Source organism: Triturus cristatus, chromosome 5_1 (assembly GCF_964204655.1).
Source record: "Triturus cristatus chromosome 5_1, aTriCri1.1, whole genome shotgun sequence".
Lineage (NCBI taxonomy): Eukaryota > Metazoa > Chordata > Amphibia > Caudata > Salamandridae > Triturus > Triturus cristatus.
Window position 1 is genome coordinate 47,033,775 of NC_140587.1, and position 23,654 is coordinate 47,057,428.

Consider the following 23,654-nt stretch of genomic DNA (forward strand, 5'->3'; position numbering starts at 1 on the left):
CTGCTGATAAAACAATAAGAATAGCAAAAAGACGAGTGGCTTTTAGTGGAACGTTCACAAGGACTCGTGTTTTTCTCGTGTGAAAGACACATTTCAAATCCAATGCTTTAAACATGTAATTCCGATGAACTTGTATTGCCATAAATCAGGCTTTCACCCAAGGACGTCATGTATTTCTGATAAAAAAAAATTAAGTATCATGTAACACTTCAGCTCGAGTAAATTCAAACAACTATCAAGCACGATGTCAACTATAAGAGGAGATAGTAGTTCCACTGTCTTATCCTTAATGATCCCGAATTGGCAAATACAAAGAAACAAAACCATAGCAATGTTTTGGGAATTTTGTGGTCAAATTAAACCTGTTTATGTAGGGTAGTGACATAAATCACCCTTGTCAGGACAGTATACTGCACACAATCACAGGGCCACTAGTATTAGGCGATTCTGTGGCAGCTACTTTTTGCGCATAATTAAGGATTTGTCACATCTTTCAGTTGCTTATGTATTTGGCTGTTAAACTTGTACTAATTAGGTAAAATCTTTGCCCAGGCAGTATTACTATGTGTAAAAAGCATTTGTCGCGGGGAATGCAAAGATGGGGGCTGCAGTGGGAGAGAGAGGCGGAGGGAGTTGTCTGCAAGCGCGCCGGCAAACACGTGAGTGGTGCGCGCGCAGCAGCGTCCAAAGTGAAAGTAATCAGAAAGCTGGCAGCTGTGCACGTTCACGCTCGCGTGAACGCAAGCATTAGGCCAGCAAAAGCCAGTGGGAAGCATTTTTAAAACCCCACTTACTAAAAGTCGAGCAGCAGCGCATGCGCTGCTGTAGGCTCGACCTAAAAATGTGGCACACTATATAAGTAAAAAAGTGTGCTCTTGCTGTTACTGAAGGCCTAAAACATGTTTCACTATATAGGGACATCTACATCCTCCATAAGTCAGGTCTGTCTGCGAGTAAAACTTTGATACATTTAGTGAAAAAGAAACTTTATATAAATGTACCTGAGCCACAGCTGGCTTAAACCCAGTTCTGGCACTCACCACACCTCCAGAGCTGGAATACACATCCTTGGCTGGAAGTGTTAGCATCCCTGGCTCAGAAGGTAATGGCCTGCCTCTGAACCCAGCAGGTACAGGGCTGAAGAACTCCTCTAAATAGGGGAGTGTCTAAGGTGCCGACTATGTGTGCAGAATGGCTCCACCATTTTGAAACAGAGGTAATTTACGTTTTTGCAAAGAAAAATTGTTGCAAAAGGAGATGGAGGACTAAGAAAATAGGATTTGGTGGCAGAAATTCGCCAATTTCTGGCTAGTGCAGAGAAAGTGGCACCTACACCCTCAGAACATTCCTGACCCTGGAAAAACTCCACCCAAAGAAAGGAAGAAGAAAAAATGGCCTCCGCTGTAAGAAGAGTACTCATTCAAGGGCTCCTGCTGGGCCAAGTGGTTGACCTCCTGTTTGCCTGCTACAGGGACACATAAAGCAGGACTGCTGACGCTTAAAGGTCCCTGCTGACCTCATAGAACTGTATCCTGTTGCAGACCTAGGCAGTGAGAGACCTTGTGCATAGAAACCTGCCCTATGGATCATGGGGCTGCAGCAGTTAAAGATGAGTGCAACCCGGTCTCTTTTTCACTTCTGAATAACCAGGAAAAGGTGCCGATTCTCGCCCAGGAAGGTCACACCGTAGGCATGCAAGAAAACTAGATTTGTCCTTGACAGCGCTTTTTGCTATGCTGAAAAGTGTATCACACATCACAATAAGTTTATCAGCCCTTTCAAAAAGCCTAGCCCCGCTACAGGACTTTGACTTAAAAAAGTGACTAAGTGCTAAGGTAAAACATTGGACTGGGGCGAAGCAGCAAATCCATCTGACGAAGCGCCCTTGGCTGCCACCAAATCCAGACTCGCCCCAGCTGGAGCTTTTGATGCCGATGCGTGTGGTTTCAGTGGGAGCGGAATGAAAACTGGCTTGGAGGGACACACTCTAACTACAGCATTGGATGTTTCTCCACTGCAAGTTTTCAACTTCTATTTCAGAGACGAAGTCAGAAGGTAAAACTTTTAACCAGGATAACCTGCATAGTGTATTTAACCTCCACTCCATCGTGCTAAGCCGGATATCGCACCTGTGTCTCTGTAAACAACGAGCAGTTGTTTTTCAGTGGCACATTTCTTTTTCAAGCTGCTTTTTGGCTTAAAATAGTAAAAATGTATATCTCTGGCTTTTTTCCATACCCAACTATGATGATTTTAGTGTCTTTATGCCCAATAAATCTGTTTCTATTTCCTTACATTGACTTGGTATTATTATTGTGCTTTCTTGACTTTGAAATTGTTGGTACTGCTTACCACGGTTGACGAAGGCTTTCTCAGAACTGTGTTTTGAATTAACCAGACATTGTTTAATAAGTTAGTAAGGGGTCTCTTTCTTCCAAATTAATAACCCAGTTTCTGGCACCGGCCACATCTAACGTCCCAATGATTTAGAAAATGTCTGAGTGGAAACGCCAGGGATGCCAGATGTGGTCCGTATGACCCCATTGACTCCCGTTACATCTCACTCATAAAGCTCCAAGAGACCATGTGGGGTTGCTTGTATTCCTGTGTGAAGGGGGCCTTGGTTAACATTTCGGGAATGACTGTTCTAATTGGAACAGGACCAAGATGCTTTGGATGGTGATCCCTGTGTAAGGTGGTGCAGCGATCCAACTGGTCTGGAACGCCACCGAGAAATATAAGCATTCGGCCTGTTTCTTCGTCTTTCAAGCATAATATTGAATTGTGAACGGGTGTGCATTTTGTTTCCATTATTGGATCATTAAACCTCCGGGCCTGATTTAGACCTTAGCGGGCAAGTTACTCTGTCACATCGGTGATGGATATCCCATACACCGAAATATAAATCTCATATTTATATCTTATATTGAGATTTATGTTAAGGTGGATAGGATAGCTGTCACCGTTGTGGTGGAGTTACCTGTCCGCCGAGATGTAAATCAGGCCCGATCTCTTCAGCTATGTGTGAGCTGCCTAAACATTTTTCACACACACAAAAGACTCTTTCAAAAATGTAATGTCACCTATTACTGAAACAAGCATGAAATGTGTATAAGGAAGTGAATGCTGATTATGCGAGTACCTGAACGCTCTCACTTTAAGGCCATAGGCTGTGGTAACATCTCAGCATGCACTGTCGTGACAGATTGTGAGTTCATTTTTCACATCGGTATCGCAAGGGTCGCAAACCCAGGGCCTCCAACCTTCTTTTATTTTGCTTTGTCACTTTCTCAGAATCGACATAGAGTTCGCAGTGACGACCTTTCTGGTGTGGGGACTGGAGCTCCTTTCTCAAGAAGGGTTAAAACTGGAACACCTTCATGCAGCCGGGTCTGATGGCTTAGTAGTGGACTAGAGCATCCACTGTAAGGGCCTGTGTTTGACTGCATGGTCACAGGTTCAAATCCCGGTGGGTCCACTCAGCCTTTCGCCCCTTCTGGGTGAACGTGCGCTTTACAAATACACATGCTATGTTATGTGTGCAGACTTGTTAAGAAATAGCCCCGAGGCACTGGTGAGGGAAAAACTGAAGGTTGTCTCGCTGTGGAAACGAGCGGGAGCTTGGCGGTCTAATGATGAAATGGGATGTATGTTAGAGCATTGACTGGACATGTGGAAGGGCCTTGGTTAAGGTGGTTCTTGAGTGTTGAATGGGGTGGCATTTTGTTGCCTCTTATGGAGTGAGTCATGACATGACATTTTGTCTGGTCGGGGTTTTAGTAGGTATAGACATCCGATGTCCTTACTTTGAGTTGGGCACACCTTCTCCGCCATTGCTAACTTCTTGTGTTTTTGCCCTCAGATGATCACTATGGAGCCAGGTTATTTGTTTTTGGGTTCTCGTTTGGGAAACTCTCTCCTCCTGAAATACACAGAAAAACTGCAGGAATCGCAGCCACCAGTCGTCAAAGATGCAAACAAAGGGGTAAGGATTCAGTACATTTGATTTTTTTTTGCGTGCAGCACAATATGAGCATCTAGGTGTGTCATCAAAGAGTTAGAGATCCAGGGACCCTTATCTTCACTGGGGAGCAGGCATAACATGGGCAGACAAGGATGCAAGCAAAGGAGTAATGATCTTGGCTAGTTCTTCACTGGGAGAGCAAGCGTAATGCCATCAAACAAGAATGAAAACAATAAGTAATGACCTGGGGCAGTTCTTCACTGAGGAAGCATCTGTAATATGAGCAGGCAAGAACGCAAAGAAAGAGCTACAGATCCAGGGCAGTTCTTCACTGGGAAGCAAGCGTAATAAAAGCAAACAAGAATGCAAACCAAGGAGTAATGACCTGGGGCAGTTCTTCACTGAGGGAGCATGTGCAATATGAGCAGGCAAGAATGTGAAAGACGGGTGAGGATCCTGGGAAGTTGATCTCACTTGTGAGGAGACGCGATAGGTACAGCCATGGATACATACAAAGGGGTAATGATCTGGGGATCTAGGGGCACAGGCGTAATATGAGCAGTCAAGAATCCGAACTAAGAGGTAAGGATCAGAGGGCAGTTGCTCTTCAGTGGGATGCTGGCTAATCTTGTGTTAGTGCTTAAATATCATTGAATTTATGAGCGTGACTGGTCTGATCCTCGTGTGGTGATTCGTTCACACCTTTCATGACTACGCTCTGTTATCACATTTAATTGAACATGTTAACAGCGTTTCTGTTTGAGATACTGTGAAAACAGATACATACTAAATAAATGTAAATCCTATACCATAATTTCCACATGAAGCTAGTCGAGTTTGGGACTTTATATCATTTGATACAGCCACTTGGTTTTATCTGCCACCTCTGTGTGCCCAATTGCACTTCTGAATACCTGTGGCCTGTGCATCTTTGTGCAAACTAACTAAGGCGAGAAAAATAGGAGCAGCGGTTGGTCCTGCGTGCTGAGTCAGTAAGCCAGGTGCTTATTTCTGAGGCTGTGAAGTATACCGTGTATCATGTTAGGATCTCTGTTGGACCAAATCACCAATTCTTCCCTCAAAGGTGGGTACAATGAGTAAAGTTAAGTTGACTAACAGAAGCGCCTGTTATTTACATTGTTACAAAATGGGAGAATCTGTGGTTGCAACTGTAATTTTGATGAAAACCAGTTTCATTCTATTATTGCAAGATCGCAGATCTCGGATCTTTTCAACATGTCATTTTGTAAGAAATAATAGTCCTCTTCCCTTGCAGGAGGAGCCACCAAACAAAAAAAAACGCATGGACGTAAAGCAGTCTGGTCGCACAGGTCAGTATCCTCCTTGTTGAACGTAACAAATGTAGTTTTTTAAATCAGTTTCTCCTCCACAGCTGAGCCTCTTAATCATTTCTGAAAAACTGTATTAAGTGCTTAGTGGCTGGAAAAAAATGGGTATCCAAAGTGAGGGCCGCAATGGTGGGTTGATTTTGATTAAATAGTAAATAAGTGGTTTATAAAGCGCTTGATTGCCGAGGCGTCTTGTCGCTGGGGTAGCGGAGATATGAGATAACAACCAAGAAAGGTCGGGTCATTACTGAGTGGGGAAAAGCCAGGTTTTCAATAAGCCCCGGAATTGTGAGCGGACAGGTTGGAATCTAATGTTCAGAGGCAGCCTGTTCCAGAGCTTGGAAGCTAGATGGGAGAGGCATCTTCCTCCCCATTTTGCCTTCTTGATTTTAGGGGCGTTAACCAGTGCTTGATTGGCTGATCTCAGTGAGCGTTCGGGGGGTGTACCATTGGAATAGTTTGAGATATTCCGTTGGTCCACCTCCATGCAGTGTTTTATGATCCAGGTAGTGCCTTAAATTCAATCAGCTCCTTAACTGGGAGCCAGTGGAGATTCCTAATAGCCCCAGATTTATGATTATATTTAGGGATGTTCAATAAGGTTCAGGCAGCAGCGTTCTGCAAGGATTGGAATTTGGTTATTTGTGTTTATCAACCCCTAGGTAAAGGTCGTTGCAGTAATCAATCTGAGATAAAACGAGTGCTAACACAACAGTTTCCCTCCACTCCGGCGGGAGAAAGGTAAAATCTATCGCAGTATCTTTAGTGTGAAGTAGTAGGTCGAGGTTACCTGGTGGATCAGTCCCGCAAAACTGAGCTGAGCGTCCCATACAACACCTAGGTTTCTCATTTTGGCCACTGGTAATTGTCAGACTCCTGCCACTGCCAGCCACCAAGCGGAGTTCCAGATGGGGAGGACCAGTGCCGAACTTCATAACCTCCGTCTTCTGAGTGTGTAATTTTAGATAGTTAATGTGCATCCATTGTATGGTGTGGTCAAGACAGCTGTGGAACCTAGCCAACTGTGCATCTTCCGTGAAGGTTATGGAAATTATGATTTGTGTATCGTCCGCGTACGATACAAGCGAGAAACTGTGGTCTTTGACTAATTTAGCCAATGGAGTCACATATAAGTTGAACAATGTGGGTGAAAGCACCGACCCCTTTGGGAGGTAAAATTTGTCCGACTTAAGGTTATCCCAGCAGACCCTGTGGTCTCTGCCAGTCAAGAAAGATGAGAGAAGGGCAAGCTCGGTGCCCCGAATCCCAATTGACTTCAGCCGTTGTGTAAGAACTGAGTGATTAACCGTGTCAAACGTGGCAGATCGGTCAAGTAGTATCAGGACAGCCCTGCCACCCCTGTCAATTTGCCATCGGATAGCCTCCATAGCTATGACTAATGCAGATTCAGTGGAGTGGCCAGAACGGAAGCCATGTTGAGTGTTGTCAAGTAGATTATTGGAGTCCAGGTAATTGTTTAGTTCTGAGTTTATGGCTTTCTTCAGAACCTTAGCCGCCAGAGGCAGGCAGGAGCTAGGTCTGTTACTTGTTACATCACATGGGTCCAGGGAGGGTTTCTTTAGAATAAGCCTAATTCACGCTTTCTTCCACACTAAGGGGGAAGTCCCCTAACTTTATGATGTTTAAGAGGGGGGCGAGTAGCAAGCTGATTATATCTTGGAGATTTATTAAATCTCCTTGTGACCAGCACTGATCGCAGGAGGTGGTTGTCAGCTGACAGTGGATGGGCTGTTAAACTAAGGAACTGGAGCTGGCTTTGTGTTTCACATGGATTTCTGTTTGTCAGTTTGCATGTGTGTCTGGAGGAGGTGGAGTTAAACTCCGAGCATGCGAATACAATCTAGTCTTCAGTGGCTAGCTAGTTCCTTTTCATAGCCAGGAGCCCCACCCACGAGAGCTACAGTTTTAAGTGATTATGTAAAGTGTAGTGCAGTAGGCCTGACTGTGAAGTACCATCTTTAGCTTTGACCTCTAAATATACAGCACCAGTGGCCCAGAAGCTCAGGGTCCCACTGCACCCAAAATATGCACCAGGAAACCCACTTCTATATATCAAATTTGCAAGAAGTGTATGTGCAGGTGTAGTTTGTTCTTCTTAGCACATTAAACCCACATTGATGCCAATGTGGGATTTACTGAAAAATGCACTCAGAGGGCATCTTGGAGATGCCCCCTGAAAAACGACCAGCCTCTGGTGGGTTCCCTAAATGGTACACACCAGCCAGCCGCCACAAGACATGTTTCTTGACCCCTAGAGTAGGAGCCTTCGCTCCCTGAGCAAAGAAACAGTCTTTCCTGGGCGGAGGTGTTCATCCCTCCCCCAGGCCAGGAAGAGCAATCTGTGGCCTTGCAGCCTTTGTAATGCGACCCCCAGCATCTCCTGCTATCAGGAGCAGGCCCCCTTCCTGTTTACCCTCCTTTTCGGTGGGAAGACAGGCGGGAAACATTAGCCAGCCCAGAAGGTGTTGCCCACCTCTGCCAACCCCACCCCTCAGGTTGGGTAGGCGAGGGGGAAGCCCCCTCTTCAATGCCCACCATCTTGCAGATGGCAGGCACTCCCTAATCCGGATTAGGGATTGTGCTCACTCCCCATTCTGGGGTGAGCACACCCAGGGTGTAGTCAGCCTAAGGTCAGTAGCTCACTGCCTACTGACCTCAAGACTCCTAAAACGCCCCCTGAATACAGTGTTTAGGCGGCAGCCCTGAACCGAGAAAGCAGATTCCCGCAACCTTAGAAGAAAAAGGACAAAAGAAGAAGCCCAGCAAAGAACAACTGACTTAGCCCCAGCCCTACTGACCCGTCTGCAGTTTCCAGAGACCCTTTGTCAAAAATCGTCTTGGCCTGCAGCCAACGACCTCCTGAACCCCTGGGAGGACTGACTGCCTTCAACAAAGACTGTATCTCCTGTGAACACCAGCTCTGTTCAGAAGAAACACCAAAGAAAACTCTGAGCCTGCTGAGGAAAAAGAAACCTGACGTCTGGATCGACCACTGCACCTGTCGCCTACAGCCCGAGTTCGAGTGGCCCACCGGTCCCAGCGCAGTCCCCCAGGGCTCCAGAGTCGGAGTCCACTGTGGGTTGACCCCTCCAGGACTCCCCAACGTCGCCTGCAGCCTCTGCACGGAGACCCTTCCCCCAACCGCGAATGGCCCGGTAAGGTGAAATCCAACCTCAAAAGACACCCCTGCATCCAGCCGCCCTGTGTCCTGGAGAAGAGAATACAAGGTGCACCTACGTCCCCGAGCCCTCCAACTTACCTGCCCAGCTGTTGGTTCATCCTGGAAGTCTTCCTGGACTGAGCCTGCAGCTGAAAACCAAAACTGAAAATCCCCATTGAAAACAGCAGGCACCCGACGCCAAACCAGCACCCTGTACCCAGCCACCGCTGCGTGTGCACTTTTTGTGCTAAACAAGATCCCCCTTTGCCCTGAGCTTAACATCAGGAGCTTAGCTCCCACAACCTTGTGGCCTGCTTGTCAGCCCCCTATCCCCTTTTGGATAACATTGGGCCACAGCACTCTGCACCCTGCCGCCCTAGTGCTGCTGAGGGTGTAACAAGAGTGCATCCTTGACCCTGGTGGACTCCTGAGTCTTCCCCTAGAACCTCAACTCCCACAACCAAATAATTACCTCAAAACCGATAACACTATTTTCCTCCATAGGATAACATTGACTGTTTTTCTTGGAAGTGCTTTTTAAGTGTGGAGTTTGAAAACCTATAGAAATTCTTCAAAATTGTACTATTTAACCATAACGATTTTACTTACCTGTTTACAGGAAATGTCCCAGAGTAGTATCCAGGTATACTACTCTGAGTAAGAAAAGCAATCTAAAAAGTAACTTACCTGGTATTTTACTGAAAAGCCCATTCAAGTCTATGGTACTGTATTTACAAAGTATTGCATTTCTCTGCAACCATACTGTAAGGCAAAACAAAGTGCATTACATTTACAATTCAAACTGTTTACAAACTGCATTACTGCTGTGAAGTATTTATTGCTTACCTGTGCCAGGCTTGCTTGGTTCTAGAAAATAAAATAACTAAAAGAATATTTTTATACAAAAACAATTGGTCTGAAGTTCAGTCTTTGAGTGTGTGAATTCATTTGCTGACTGAGTGGGTACCACAAATGCTTAACACTGTCCTCTGATACTGCCTTACTGCTCGACCACACTACCCCAAATTGAGAGTAAGGTTCTATCTACTTTTCCCTCTGCCTACCTTTTGGGTTCCACTGGACTCACTTTGGTATCGTATATACAGAGCCAGCTTCCTACAAGGATTGAATGCAGGAGCGCGATGGTGAGGTGAACCTCAATCCTGCTGTGTATTACTGTATTCTTTTTACTTCGTTAACCAAAAAGTTAAACCAGGAATTTGGAATAATGTACCGAGATCAAAGCGAAACCTCCCTTATTGCTCTGCATAGAAGACCGCATTGGGCTTCTTCCCAGATCTACAATATGCTCTATGCGCTGGTTGAGGGTTGATAAACGGAGCCCATTCTGAGGGGGAGGAAGTGGAGCAGATGGGGACTACAAGCAGTCTTTAGTTTGGCATTGACTTTATACAGAGCCTGAGGTTTTGGTGTTTACTCTATTACCTACTCTGGTGAGGTTACCATGGAGTCCAAGGGCTACTGCCCCATCTCCAGCGATGACGAGCGATCCTGTTTCACTTGCGTGTCCTCATAAATGCCTAGAATAAGTAGAAAAGAAACTATACAGGACTGGTTAACATAATGCAGGAAGTCTTCCCACCTTGCAGCCTGGTAGAATATATGATCATTCTATTTTGATACTGGCGTTCAGCAGCGCTTGTCAACTGTAACCAGACACAGTTCTACTACCAGTACATTCATGCACCTGTTTTCCTAGTGTTCAATCAATATTCTTATTCGCCTGTTGGTCACATTCTCATCCTCTTAACTGACCTTGAGATGCATCTCCAGTGCGCTCTGAACTGCTGCTTATTGGTATAGTTCACCTCATTGGTTCTCTTTCTGTTCTGATGCAGGCGGGAAAGCCATGCTGGACGAAGTTGACGAGATTGAAGTGTACGGCAACGAGGCACAGTCTGGAACCCAGCTGTCTACGTATTCCTTCGAGGTAATGTCTGGTGGCTTTGTGATTAGGAGGGAATAGCAGTAACATCTCTCCAGATTAAATGTAAACATTGTACTTTGCTTTGCATTCCCAACCTACTCTTCTACCCCCTTTTTGTCCACTTCATGCTTTGTTGGCTGTAGATAACATCTTAATTGTTCATAGACAAAATCAAAGGAATTTGACACCTTCTCCTCCAAACTAAAAGAAGCTATTGGGCTATTGAAACATCAGAATATTCTTTCTAAAGTACCAGATAAATGTAGGTCTTGGATGCTTAATGCGTTTTTCTTTGTGCTACTTGAGTGGACCATTTTGCTTATAAAAATAGTTAACTTGGGTTCACCAGAGGGCCTGTGGCCACCGTACTGTGTAATCTGGTAAATTTGTCTTTCTGGACAGCATTTATCCTTCAGGACTGGAAAAGGGCTTACATTATTTAATTACTGAAAGCCTTCCTTGGATACCTTTGTTATGAGTAACTTTAGAACCATCTCCCTTCCATCATATTACAAGAGAAAGAGGTTAATGCACAGCTGTCCTTCTGTATAAGCAGGCTTCAGGCCAGATCATGGCACCAAAGTAACTGTTCAGCATTAATTATCAATGACACACTTGAGCAGGCTCCATGAGAAGGGTGTGGATGTGTGTGTTGAGTTTTTGGGATGGAGCGATGAGCATCTGTTTTGCATTCTTATTGGCCCCGATATTGATTCTATATGTAACAGTCTGTTGTACTTGAGGGGCAGTCTCACTGTGTCTTGTACCTGTTACTCTCACCAATGCAATGTTCGGTTATATAAAACTAGAAATGATACTCCGTCAACGAAGCAAAGTAGCACGGATTCTTCTCGACTTATCTGTGGCCTTTGCCATCATGTCCCTGATGATTCGTGCTTTGCAGTGGTGTGGAATTACAGGTAGCTTTAAAATTGATTACCTTTTATTATTGGGACTTCAGTCAATTGTTCATCATACCAACCTCGTTCATGCTTTTGATCTGTGGAGTACCACAAGGCTCTTCCCTGAACCCAGCTCTTTTCAACCACTGTGTGACTCCTTAAGCCAGATTAATTTGGTCGATCAACCGGTCTTTTATGTGTTACACTGATGAGACCCAGCTCACTTTGAGGTTGGATGCGAAAACCGATTTTGTATGCAGCAATTTTCACTGTTGTCTCACAGAAGTCTCAGACTGGATGTCACACAGTTGTCTGAAACTGAACGCCTAAGTATGATGATGATGAGATTTCCTTTAAGCCTCAGGTTGCTAGTGTGTCTATAACTTGCTTTTTTCATCTCTGGAGTCTCAAGACGATTCTTCCTTTCTTCCAGATCATGCACTGTCAGATACTGCAGACAGTGGTGAGCTCACGTCATGATTAATCTAATGTCCTGTACTTGGGGCTTGTAGCCACCGTCGCACAACAATTGCAACTGGTTAAAATGCAGCAGAAGATCTGCTTCCTCTTTTATGCAGTACCTTCATTCTTGGACATCTTAGTAGTCTGCAATAGCTTCATGAACACAACCGCTTGAAGTTTAGGTGACTTTGAGGCTGTGTTAAGAACCTGCATAATGTATGTCCATTTAGCAGCTCTTCACTTGGTATTCCCCAATGCAACCCCTTAGATTGCCTGCTGCCCGCTTCTGAGAGTGCTTAAGATCAACACACGGACAGGGTGGCTGAGCTTTTCCTTACAAACTGTTTAAAACACGGTATGGCGTGCCGCTTGAGCTTCATTCGACCTCTCACTTAGAAAAGCTCTTAAAATCCGTATTGTCACATGTATGTGAATATTCGCTGTGGTGTTATCACCTTTGCTTATTAACACTGGTGACCGTCACTGTCGTTCTCCCTAGGATGAATAACAAATATGAAGTGCCAGAAGACTCGCCTGCCTGTTTGATCAGACTTCCAATGCCTGATTCGGTCATTACTCAGGCTGCACAGCGCGGGTCTAAAAATCCTTCCACCCTAATCTCTTCTTCACCTGACAAGGAGGGCAGGCCACTAGATAATATTGAAAAGAGATTCACATTGATTTCGGGGACAACTGTCCGTTCTGCAAGCTCTCTGGCCATTCTGGGGCGATATGATTGGCATATGTGGTAGGACTCATTTTGCAGGAAGTCTGAAATTGACTGTGCAATGGATATTTCATCCATAGGCTTCCAGCAGTAGGCGGGATCAGTTGTTGGCGCCAGGGTTTGCTCAAGGCCACATCATTCGGCCAGAAGTTCAAACTAAGATCCTTGGTATGCCCTTCGATGGTGACTCTTTATTTGGGAAGCACGTCAATGACTTCCTCCAGGCCATAAAGGCGGACTCTGCAACAGCTCGATCTAGGAACTCTCCAGTTTTGTAAGACACATTTTGGCAGAGCGTATGGGCGTAGATCTTACTCTTAAAATGGAGGATACCAGAGATATCAATCAGTCTTACCAGCAGTCCATTCGACCCACTCATCAACAGCATGAACCATATCCAGCACCGCCGTCAGCAGCCTATTCTAAGCAGTAACCAAGAAAGAGCAGCAACAATGCCACCATGAGAGCGGAGGAGCGTCACCCCTCTGCTGGAGAGCAGGAAACATGAAAAAAGAAATGGGGAGAAAACAGATTAAGTACCATTTTTATTTTTCCATGCGGGTAGCCGCCAAGTCTGAGGGTGGAGGAGGAGCAGGAAGGAATAGTGTGCATTTCAATTTAATGTACGCATGTCACTTTGGCCGGCTGATTGGCGATGGCCAGCCTGACATGCGCACATTAAACACTCCAACCCAAGCTGTCTTAAACAGCTGGGTCAAGAGAATGCACAGGCCCCCAATACTTCAAGTAGCATTGAGTCAGCGTCATCCAGCCAATCCTGGCACTTCTTTCATGCTGCCTGAGAAGCATGAGAGCGGTGCCAGGACTTTTTAGAGGGGAGTTGCTGGCTGGAGCTCTGGGACTCTATGGTGCAGAGATGAAGAGGAGCACCAAGTACGAGGCAGCAGGTAAGTTAACCTTTTTTTTTTTCTTCTTCTTCTCCAATTGTTTAACTCATTGACACTGTGGGAAACTCGCAGTGCCTTAAGTCTCAACTCCAGAGCTCTTACAGTGGCCCGTTATAAACACTGTTTAAAATGGACCATGAATGAGAGCTTTGGTACTGAGCCTAAGGGCTCTGCTGCTTTTATTGGTGTCCGTCAGTGGGTTAATATTCGCCCGTTGCCCGACCTGTTCTAATTGCTGCTGGCTGAAAACTGAGACAGGTTACTTCTGCCAGGGATACTGCTAGGAAGCAGTGACCACCTCAAGGTGCCGACTACACCCCCCACTCGTCTTTCGGTGGGTGCCAGAATTTCTCAAAACCTGCATCACTAGAGCAGAATCACTACAGACAAGTGGGCCCTAAATCCCATCGTGCATGGCCATATTCTGGAGTTCACTCAGGTTCTACCTCAAACTCCACCAACAAAATTCCTCCCATCCCACCCTCATCTGCACAAGAAGGTTTTAGCCATGTTGTCAAAAGGGGCCATGGAACAGGTTCCACACTCTCATAGAGGAAAGTGCTTTTACTCCCGTTTTTCCTGGTGAGTAAGGAATCGGGGGGGGGGGGGGGGGGGATTGGCACACCATTCTCAATCTCAGGAAACTCGACAAGTACCCGAAGAAGCAATCTTTCCATATGATTTCCCTCCTGGAAATTCTCCACCTTCTCGACCACAGATTTTCTAACCAGCCTCTATTTCCAAGATGCCTATTTTTGTGTCACCATCCATCCCAGGCATTGCAGACACCTCAAATTCACAGTAGCCGGTACTCCTTACCAGTTCAAGGTGCTCCCCTGTGGTCTCTGATCAGGTCCCTGGCTATTTACGAAACGACTCTCCCCAGTGGCGCCCCAACTGCGGCAAAAAGGCCTTCAAGTTTTCCCATACCTCGACGACTGGCTGATTAAGTCTCCAACCTTCCAGCAGGCATCGAGGAATACTTCCACATGCCTTTGCATCTTTTGAACCCTGGGGCTCCCAGTCAACGTCCAGAAGTTTCTCCTTTCGCCTTCAACTCGTGTACCCTTTCTGGGAGCAACTCTTGGCACATTGCTTGACAAGACAGTATTGTCCATGGACAGGCAACAGAAACTCTCCATTTTGGCCTGCTCTCTTTCAAAAAGAAACTGCTCTTCAGTTCGCCTGATCAAATCTCTATTCAGCATGGTGTCCCAAGCTTTTCTTCTAGTGTCTCATGCTCATATCAAAATGCGACCCTTCCAAGAAGAACTGGGTGCACAGTGGCGACAAGTGGAAGGACAATTCAATGACATCATCCAGATCACACCTCTGATGAAATGAGGTCTTCCCTGGTGCCCAAGCTCCAGCAGTTCTTCTGCAGGATTGACATTCTTCCCCCCCCCCCCCCCCCCCCCCCAACTTTTGTTTATTTTTGTGTTTTATAGAGCGCGAACTTGACCCGTTAGGGTATCAGAGCGCTTTACAGGAATCCTAGAAATGTACAATAGGCTTGGAATCACAATAATATACAAAAGGTAAAGAGGGGCAGGGTGCAGGATATATAGAGGACACGTGTGAGAAAGTGGCTCTATATATACTGTTCCCCAATAGGTACAGTGTGTACAGAGTCCACAGTCCCCAGAGGGTTGGCAGAGGCTAAAGTTAGATATAACCTTGCTCTCTAAAGGGGTAGCTTGGTCGAGCAGTAAGGCAGTATCAGAGGACAGTGTAAAGCATTTGTTGCCCACACTCAGTCACCAAATGGTCTCACACACACAATAACTGAACTCTAGGCCAATAGTTTATATATAAAAAATATATGCTTGTTTTATTTTAGAACCAACAATAGGTATTAAAATATAATTTCTCAGAATGAGATGCTTTATATAAATACTTTTGCAATATGCAATTGGCTTTTGTAGAAAGTTACACGTGGTTGCAATAGGCAACACAATTTTAAACACAATAATGCATTGAGTTAAATGGAAGTTTCAAGTTATTTGCAATAGATTACTTTTAGGATTACTTTTCGAATTCCAGGACTGGATCCTAGATTCAGTCCTGGGTCAGTACTTAGAAACAAGTGATAAAAGTCGACTTAGTTACTGTTATGATTTTTAGACAATATTTTGCTATTTTAAAAGTTGACACTTAGAAAATATTTCATAGAAAACAGTCAGTGAGTCCCTATGGAAGAAAATTCAAGTTGCAGGTATAGTATGTTCTCATTACTTTTGTAATCCAGTACTGGGTGCCTAGACTCAGTACTGGGACCTTTATCCAAAACAGGCAAGTAACTACGTTTTCACAATTTATACGATTTTTAAAGAATATTTAAAGTTTGCAGGAATTGACACTTAGAAGACATTTCACAGAAAAACAGTCGATGGTTTCCTATGGAAGAAAATTGGGTTACTGGTAAGTACGGTTGTGAATCTTTTTCAGGGTCAGTGTTGGGCATCAAGATCCAGCACTGGGAGCTCACCTAATAGCAGGTGAGTATTTTCGATTTCGTTACTCGGCTGATTTTTGGTGAATATTTTAAGTTTTGAAAAGTCCACACTTCGAAGAAATTTCAGGAAAAACCAGTCAGTTACCCTATGGAGAAAATTGAGTTATCGGCTTTAAGGTAAGTACTCGACTGGCAAAGTTAAGGTTCTGGACATAGACTCATTGGATATTGGATATTGGATAGGTATTTATAGAGCGCTAACGTTCGCTCCCAAGGGAGCATCTTGGCGCTGTAAAACCTAGGACCAGATCACCGGGGGGGAGTTGGAGGACTAGATCGCTGCTTTAGTCCAGTCATCGGAGAGGTTGAAAATCCACGTTTTGAGGAGCTTCCTGAAAGGCTTCTCCTGCGTCTGAAGTCTAAGATGCCTTGGCATACTGTTCCAGGCTCTGATGGCAAGGAAACTGAGTGTTTTTCCACCCTTAGTCTTCAGGTTGAATTTGGGGGGAGTCATGAGATTTTCTTGCGAGGATCTGAGAGTGCGACCCGGGGAATAGTGAGGGAAGCGTCTCGACAGGTAGGCTGGGCCGGATTTGTTGAAGGCTCGGAAGGCAACAATGAGAATTTTGAAGAGTATTCTCTTGTGCAAGGGGAGCCAATGTAAGGATTTGAGGGCAGCCGAAATAGAAGATTTGCGTGGCAGTTTGAGGACGAGCCGAGCAGCAGTGTGCAGGACACTCTGTAGTTTCAGTCGGGTGGATTTTTTGGTCCCTGCCAGGAGGCCATTACAGTAGTCTACTCGGGAGAGTATGAGAGCTACCGCAATGGTCTTTCTGGAATCGAGCGGGAGAAAGTCAAAGAACTTTCGCATGGACTTAATAATTCCGAAGCATTTACCTGCTACGGTTGCGACGTGGGAGTCAAAAGAGAGATCGGAGTCGAAAATGACTCCGAGGTTTCTGGCCGATGATACTGTCTGCGGTGGGGCGGCAGAGTTTTCGGGCCACCACAGGGCTGGAATAAAAGAAGCATTCTTTCCAATGGGCAAGATTTCGGTTTTATTGGAGTTGCAGCGGAGGTGGTTGGCGTCCATCCATTGAAAGACCGCTGTAAGGCAGTGCTTGAGATTAAGTTCGGCCGTGTTTGAATTGTCGTCGAGAGGGATGACAAGCTGAGTATCGTCGGCATAAGACGTGACAGTTATGCCGAACGATTCTATGAGAGTAAGCAGGGGGATGAGATATATATTAAAAAGAAGGGGACTAAGAATGGAGCCTTGGGGAACTCCACAGAAGATCTTTTTCTCTTTCGATTGGAAAGGGCCCAGTGAAACAGTTTGGAACCTGTCACTGAGGAAGGAACTGATCCAGGCAAGGGCCGAGTTGGTTACGCCGATGTCCATAAGCCTGTTAAGCAGAATGGAGTGGGAAATAGTATCGAAGGCCGCCGTGAGGTCAAGAAGGATCAAAATGGCCTTCTTCCTTTGATCTTGGAGACCTTTGATGGTATCGGTCAGCTCGATCAGGGCGGTCTCGGTAGAATGTTTAGACCGGAAACCGGATTGCTGGGGGTGGAGTTGGTTGTGGGCATCAAGAAAGGACTTGAGCTCCTTGTGGACTAGTTGTTCTGTTATTTTGCCCAGCGCAGGTAACAGGGTGATGGGACGAAGGTTGGTTAAATCAGAGGGGGGTTTGTTTGCCTTTTTCATAAGGGGTTTCACCACACCCTTTTTCCAAGAAAGAGGAACAGAGCCAGTTTTGAGGGAGAAGTTGACTATTTCATTGATGATGGGGTTAATTTCATCAATGATAGTGTGGAGGATCTTGGGGGGGACAGGGGTCAGAAGGTGAGCCAGATTTGCATGAGAGAATCGCTTCTCTGGTCTGGGTCAGGGTCACCGGGGTAAAGTGTTCGAGACTGTTAGCGGTCGGACGAGATTGGTCTCGCTCCATGATTGAGTACACCGGAGGGGGGGGGGGGGGGGGGGGGAAGGTTTGGTGGATAGAGCTGATTTTTTCCTCAAAGTAGTCAGAGATCTTACTACATAGTTCTAGGGAGGGGGGGATTTCTGGTTGGAGTGCTTTTGGTTTGGTGAACGATTTTACTATGGAAAAGAGGGTTGTTTGTTTTTGCTTGGCCTCTTTGATGGCGTTCACGTAGTAAGTTCTTTTTGCTGATTTAATGGTTGAGAGATAATTTTTTCTCTGTAGGATGTAGTTGTTACGATCGTCGTTGTCGTTGGATCTACGCCATATGCGTTCTGCTTTCCTGCAGAGTAGGTGAGCGGCTGTTAGGTCAGGCGTATACCAAGGGGCTTTAGTTTTTGTTTTTTTATGGGTGTTGGCTTTTTTATTTGGAGGGCATCGTTTGGAGATTTCTAGAGAGAGCCAGTTGTCGAGAGAGATTGCATCTTGATCGATGTTACCAGAGGAAGAGGGGGCATTGGTAAAGGACAAAGGATGAGTAGTAAGATTTTTCTGGACAGTTTTCCAATTAATGGGGTGGATATGTTGACGAGTAGGTTTTTTGCATTTCAGAGGGGGATCGTTAAGGATATGGAAAGGGATCAGACTGTGATCGGTCCAGATTTGGGGAATGGGAGACAAGGTGGAGATGGACGGGAAATTGGAACAGACACCATCGAGGGTGTGGCCAATGGAGTGAGTAGGCAGTTTGACGCTTTGTTGTAGATTGAAGATATCCAGCGTCTGCTGAAAGTTTTTGGTGAAGGGGTCAATAGGTGTATCGAGATGCAAGTTAAAGTCGCCCAAAAGGGTGAAATGAGGGTAGCGGAGTAGGAAGTGTCCGAGTGCGTCATTAAGGGCGCCAAGGAATTTCGTGGCATTACCGGGTGGACGGTAGATCAGACCGCCTGAGAAAGAGAGGGTTTGACTAAGTTTGATAGAGAAACCTAGTCCCTCTGCATCGGTGAGGGGATCGAGGCAGAAGGTGTGACAGGTAAAAGAGTTCCTCAAGATTAAGGCAACGCCTCCTCCTCTACCTTTCTGTCTGTCCTGTCTGTGAAAGGAGTAGCCTGGGGGGAGGGCGATGGCTATGTCAGGGTTACTGTCTTCAGTGAGCCATGTCTCGGTGATCATGAGACAGTCCAGATCATGTTCGATAATGAGATCGTGGATATCCTGACTATGTTTGCACATCGACCTGGCATTTATCAGACCTCCTGAAAAGTGAGGTCGTTTGGAGGATATTATCTGCTTGGAGACGAAGTTGAGTGACCAACGACATTTGTTGCAACTGGTGGAGCCGAATACTTTAGAAAGATCAAGCTTGCAGGGGCAGTCAGAACTGCCTCGAAGTTTAAGAAGGTCGTTGGGAACATACCTGATGGTTAGAGGATGTTGGGCAGGGGTTCCTGCACCTGGCGCGGTCTTGGCGCGGACGGGCGCAGACGGGCTTGCCTTAGGCGCGCCTTCGGCGCGCAATCGTCGCGCCCGCTGCGCTCGTCCGCTGCGCTTCCTAGAGGAGCACATTATTATAAAGCTGTAGCCAGCGTTCAGGGGGTGGGCGTGGCCTCAAAAGGGGGCGTGGCCTCCGCGAGTGAGCAGGGAATGGCGGCAATATTTACTTCTGTGTTTGCCCGCGGCAGCGTTAATCTCGGCTGCGCGGTGTCTTCACAAGCAGGCAAGTGCCCAGAGATAGTGAAGGAAGGGGAGAGGATAAGTGGGTTAAAAACACACAAAATATTCAACAATTTTTAAAATGAACAGCAGTTCGCGCTCCCGGCTTCCGCCTCAGGAGGTCTGTCAGGTGTATTTGCCGCGCTCGTGGTCAGCGCTTTAAATACCGTTTCCGGGTGGGCGTGGCCTCAAAAGGGGGCGTGGCCTCCGCGAGTGAGCAGGGAATGGCGGCAATATTTACTTCTGTGTTTGCCCGCGGCAGCGTTAATCTCGGCTGCGCGGTGTCTTCACAAGCAGGCAAGTGCCCAGAGATAGTGAAGGAAGGGGAGAGGATAAGTGGGTTAAAACCACACAAAATATTCAACAATTTTTAAAATGAACAGCAGTTCGCGCTCCCGGCTTCCGCCTCAGGAGGTCTGTCAGGTGTATTTGCCGCGCTCGTGGTCAGCGCTTTAAATACCGTTTCCGGGTGGGCGTGGCCTCAAAAGGGGGCGTGGCCTCCGCGAGTGAGCAGGGAATGGCGGCAATATTTACTTCTGTGTTTGCCCGCGGCAGCGTTAATCTCGGCTGCGCGGTGTCTTCACAAGCAGGCAAGTGCCCAGAGATAGTGAAGGAAGGGGAGAGGATAAGTGGGTTAAGAACACACAAAATATTCAACAATTTTTAAAATGAACAGCAGTTCGCGCTCCCGGCTTCCGCCTCAGGAGGTCTGTCAGGTGTCTCCGAGGGTCAGGTAGGTACAGTTGTTTCACCCTCAGCGGCACAGGGGCAGCCGGGTGCAGAGAGAGTTAGGCCCAATGTTATCCTATGGAAGGCGGGGGGGGGGGGGGGGGGGGGGGCCTTAGTTGGTGGCTGCTGACTAGCAGGCCACGCGGCTGTGGGAGCTGGGCTCCTGGTCACTTGCTCAGGGCAAATGGGGAAGTAGATAGATGTAGAGGTTACACTGCCAGGGCCACTCGGGCGACTGGGTGCAGGGTGCTTTTAAGCCTTCGGGCGCTCAATTGATTTCAATGGGAAAGCTCCGGTTTAGAAAAAGACTGCAAGCTCGGGGACGAAGATTCTTCAGGTGCCATCACCACTTCGAGAGGTAAGTTGGAGGATAGGTAGGTACCCCAGAGTTGGGCACAGGGGTCGCAGGGCGCCGGGTGCAGGGGTGCCTTTTGGTGTCGGGAAATCTTACCCTCTGTTGATCGCGGTTGGGGGGGGCACCTGGTTCTGAGGCTGCAGGCGGCGTCAGGAGCGTCGAGGGAAGTCCTTGGGTGCCGGACTCGGGGTCACAGTCGCCGTGGGGTCGTCCTCGTGGTCTTTGTTCACTCCGGCACAGGCCAGGCTTGGCGGGTGCAGAGTGTGAAGGGTTTGCGGTTCCGGGTTGATGCCAGGGATTAGAAGCAGATTTTGAATAGAGCCTCTACTCATGGGAGTCCCAGGTGCTTAGAGCCAAAAGGTAGCCAGGTCCTCCGGGGTTTGTGAGGTTGCTGGCCACAAGAGATGCCGGCTTGGAGCAGGTTCGAGGGTCGACAGGCCGGTAGGGCTGGGGCCAAAGCAGTTGGTGTCTTCCTCGTCTTAGCAGCTGCAGGGCAGGTCTTCTTTCTTCTTGCTCTTCTTTGTATTTCGGAATCTGGAATCTGGGGAAGGAAGGTTCAGGGTACCCCTAAATACTAGATTTAGGGGCGTTACAGGTAGGTAAAGGGCAGGGACCAATGGGTCCCTGTCCTGGGGTGGGTACACCCCCTATTCTGCCACTCTCCTGTGGGAGGGGGGCAGTAGCCTAGTCCTGATTGGGTAGGCCCTCCCATCTTCAAGATGGCGAGCCCCCGGAGATGTGCTTCACCTCGCCTCCCCCACCTGAGGGGCGGGGTTGGCAGGCTGGCACATCCCCTGTCCTTATTTGGGGTTTCCGGCCAGTCTTCCCACCAGAGTGGGGGTCAGAACCGGTGGGGGCCAGTTTGATGGGTACAGCAAGTGGCCTGGAGAAGCTCACAAAGGCGGCATGCCTTTGAAGCTTCCCCCTGCCCATCCTGGGGGAGGAGACCTAGCACCTCGCCCAGGATGTGCATTGTTGCAGGCCCAGGAGAGTGGGGGCTCTCCACCCAGGGGTCCAGCAACATGTCTGCTGTGTGGCAGCCGAGGCAGCCTCCCAGACCAGACGTGGATTGTAGGTTGGGTTTCGGGTGGCATCTCTAAGATGCCCTCTGTAGTGCTTTGTAAATTAAATCCCACACTGGCATCAGTGCGGGTTTAATGTGCTGAGAAGTTTGATACCAAACTTCTCAGTCTTCAGTGTTGCCATCATGGTGCCGTGGAGTTTGTGTTTGACGAGCTCTCAGCACCATGTACTCTTAAATGGCAGCACTGCACTTACAGTGCCCAGGAATGGACCTGGGTACTGTAGGGGCACAAGGCTCATGCTCCTGTTCCCACACCACTGGCATAGGGCACCCAGCTAGAGGGGTGGCTGATGTATGCCAGGGCAGTGTAGGTTGTGGGCATGGCACACAGGGATGTGTGTCATGTCGACTCTTTGTTTTGCCTTGTACCCAGACACTTAGCCTGCAAAGGTAATGTGGTTTTGTTGGGTACAGGGCCTCTAAGGGTGGCACAATAAGTGCTGCAGCACTTGGAGGCCTTCCCTGGTCACAAAGCCCTGGGTACCTAGGGTACCATTTACCAGGGGCTGACATGTGGCCAGGGTTTGCCAATTTGTGATTTTAGGGAAGGAACATAGGCCCTGGGCACCTGATTGGCAGGAGTCCAGGGCACACTCAGTCAAAGTATATTCAGCAAAAAGTGGGGGCATACCATGCAAGAAAGATGGCACTTTCTCACAGCAGGTTTTCTCTTGGTCGAGGGCTTGGACAGCATCGTCAACGAGGTGGAGCATGGTCATTTCGGTGCAGTGCCTGCGTCTGAATCCAGATTGGAAATCATCAAGTACGTGGAAGTTGTTGATGTGTTGACTTAGTTGCTGTTGTACACATTTCTCCAACACTTTAGCTAAGAGAGGGAGGTTGGAGATAGGTCTGAAGTTGTCGGGAAAGCTGGATCCAGCAACGGCTTTTTCCAAATGGGGAGGACTTGGCCGACTTTCAGAGACTCAGGAATGGATCCCTGCCATCGAGGGGCGTTAATCACTGCAGTCCAGGTAGGAATAATGGAACGGGCAGCGGCCGCTAGGCAGTTGGGGGTGAGGGGGTCATTAAAATGGTTGTTCGGGTTTAAGGTCGATAGGAGTTTAGAGACCGAGTCTTCATCATAGTGTTTGAAATCGGTCCAGAGTCCTTAATTTTTAGGGGAAGTCTGTGGGGGCAGCTCAGGAGGAGGAGGAGGCAGGTCAGGAAGGAGTAGAGAGTATGTGACGGCACTAAGTTTGTTTCCTAAGGCTGTGGCTTTGTCAGCGAAAAAGGAGGAGAATTCCTCGGATGATATTAAAGACTTGGGGGTTTCTTTCGCGGTGTTGGCCAGTTTATTGGATTGGTGTTTGACCAGTTCGAAGAGCTTGCGGGGTCTGTTCTTAGCGTTCCCCAGTTCAGATCTGAAGAATTCTTTTTTGAGTCGATGATGTTCCTGTTATAGGTATTTCTGGCGTGGCGGAGAATTTTTAGATGTGCTACAGAGGGGTGCTGTCTCCAGATTCTTTCGGATTGCCGGAGGGCTCTCCTCTAATTGTTGAGGGAGCCAGTGAACCAGGGGTTCCTGTCTTTGATTTGGGTTCTCTTTAGTTTTAGTGGGGCTAGGTCATCCAGAATGTTTGATATAGTTGCAGAGTAGTGATTGTTGAGGTCACTGACTGTTGTGATATGTGAGGGGGGGTGGGGGGAGGAGGAGGACGGTCTGCTTTGCAGCGAGCCTCCAGTTCCCTGTGGTCCAGGTTTTTAGTGTCTCTGACCCAGTGTTTAGGAATCACTGTTTGCGGTGCCCTTGTCTTGTGGGTGCCAGGTAGTAGGAAGGTGATGGCGTGGTGGTCAGACCAGTCGCAAGGGTCTATAGAGATAAGCTTGACTGTTGATTCTTTAGAGATGATCCAGTCAAGGGTGGCCCCTTTCGTATGTGTTGAGTGAGCAGGCTTGGGTCAGGGCTTGATTGGCCAACAGTTCTTTGATGGCGCTGACATGAGGATCCT

General features: G+C 47.3%; 1 protein-coding gene across 2 annotated transcripts in view; it reads left to right on the plus strand.

Moving 5' to 3' along the window:
* CPSF1 (cleavage and polyadenylation specific factor 1) overlaps positions 1-23,654 on the plus strand; it is a 514,820-nt gene that overhangs the window by 73,461 nt on the left and 417,705 nt on the right. For both annotated transcript variants that reach the window (XM_085604356.1, XM_085604357.1), the window contains exons 12-14: positions 3,863-3,985; positions 5,241-5,295; positions 10,354-10,445. In XM_085604356.1, coding sequence (XP_085460482.1) covers positions 3,863-3,985; positions 5,241-5,295; positions 10,354-10,445 — 270 coding nt within the window. The remainder of the gene's footprint in view (positions 1-3,862; positions 3,986-5,240; positions 5,296-10,353; positions 10,446-23,654) is intronic.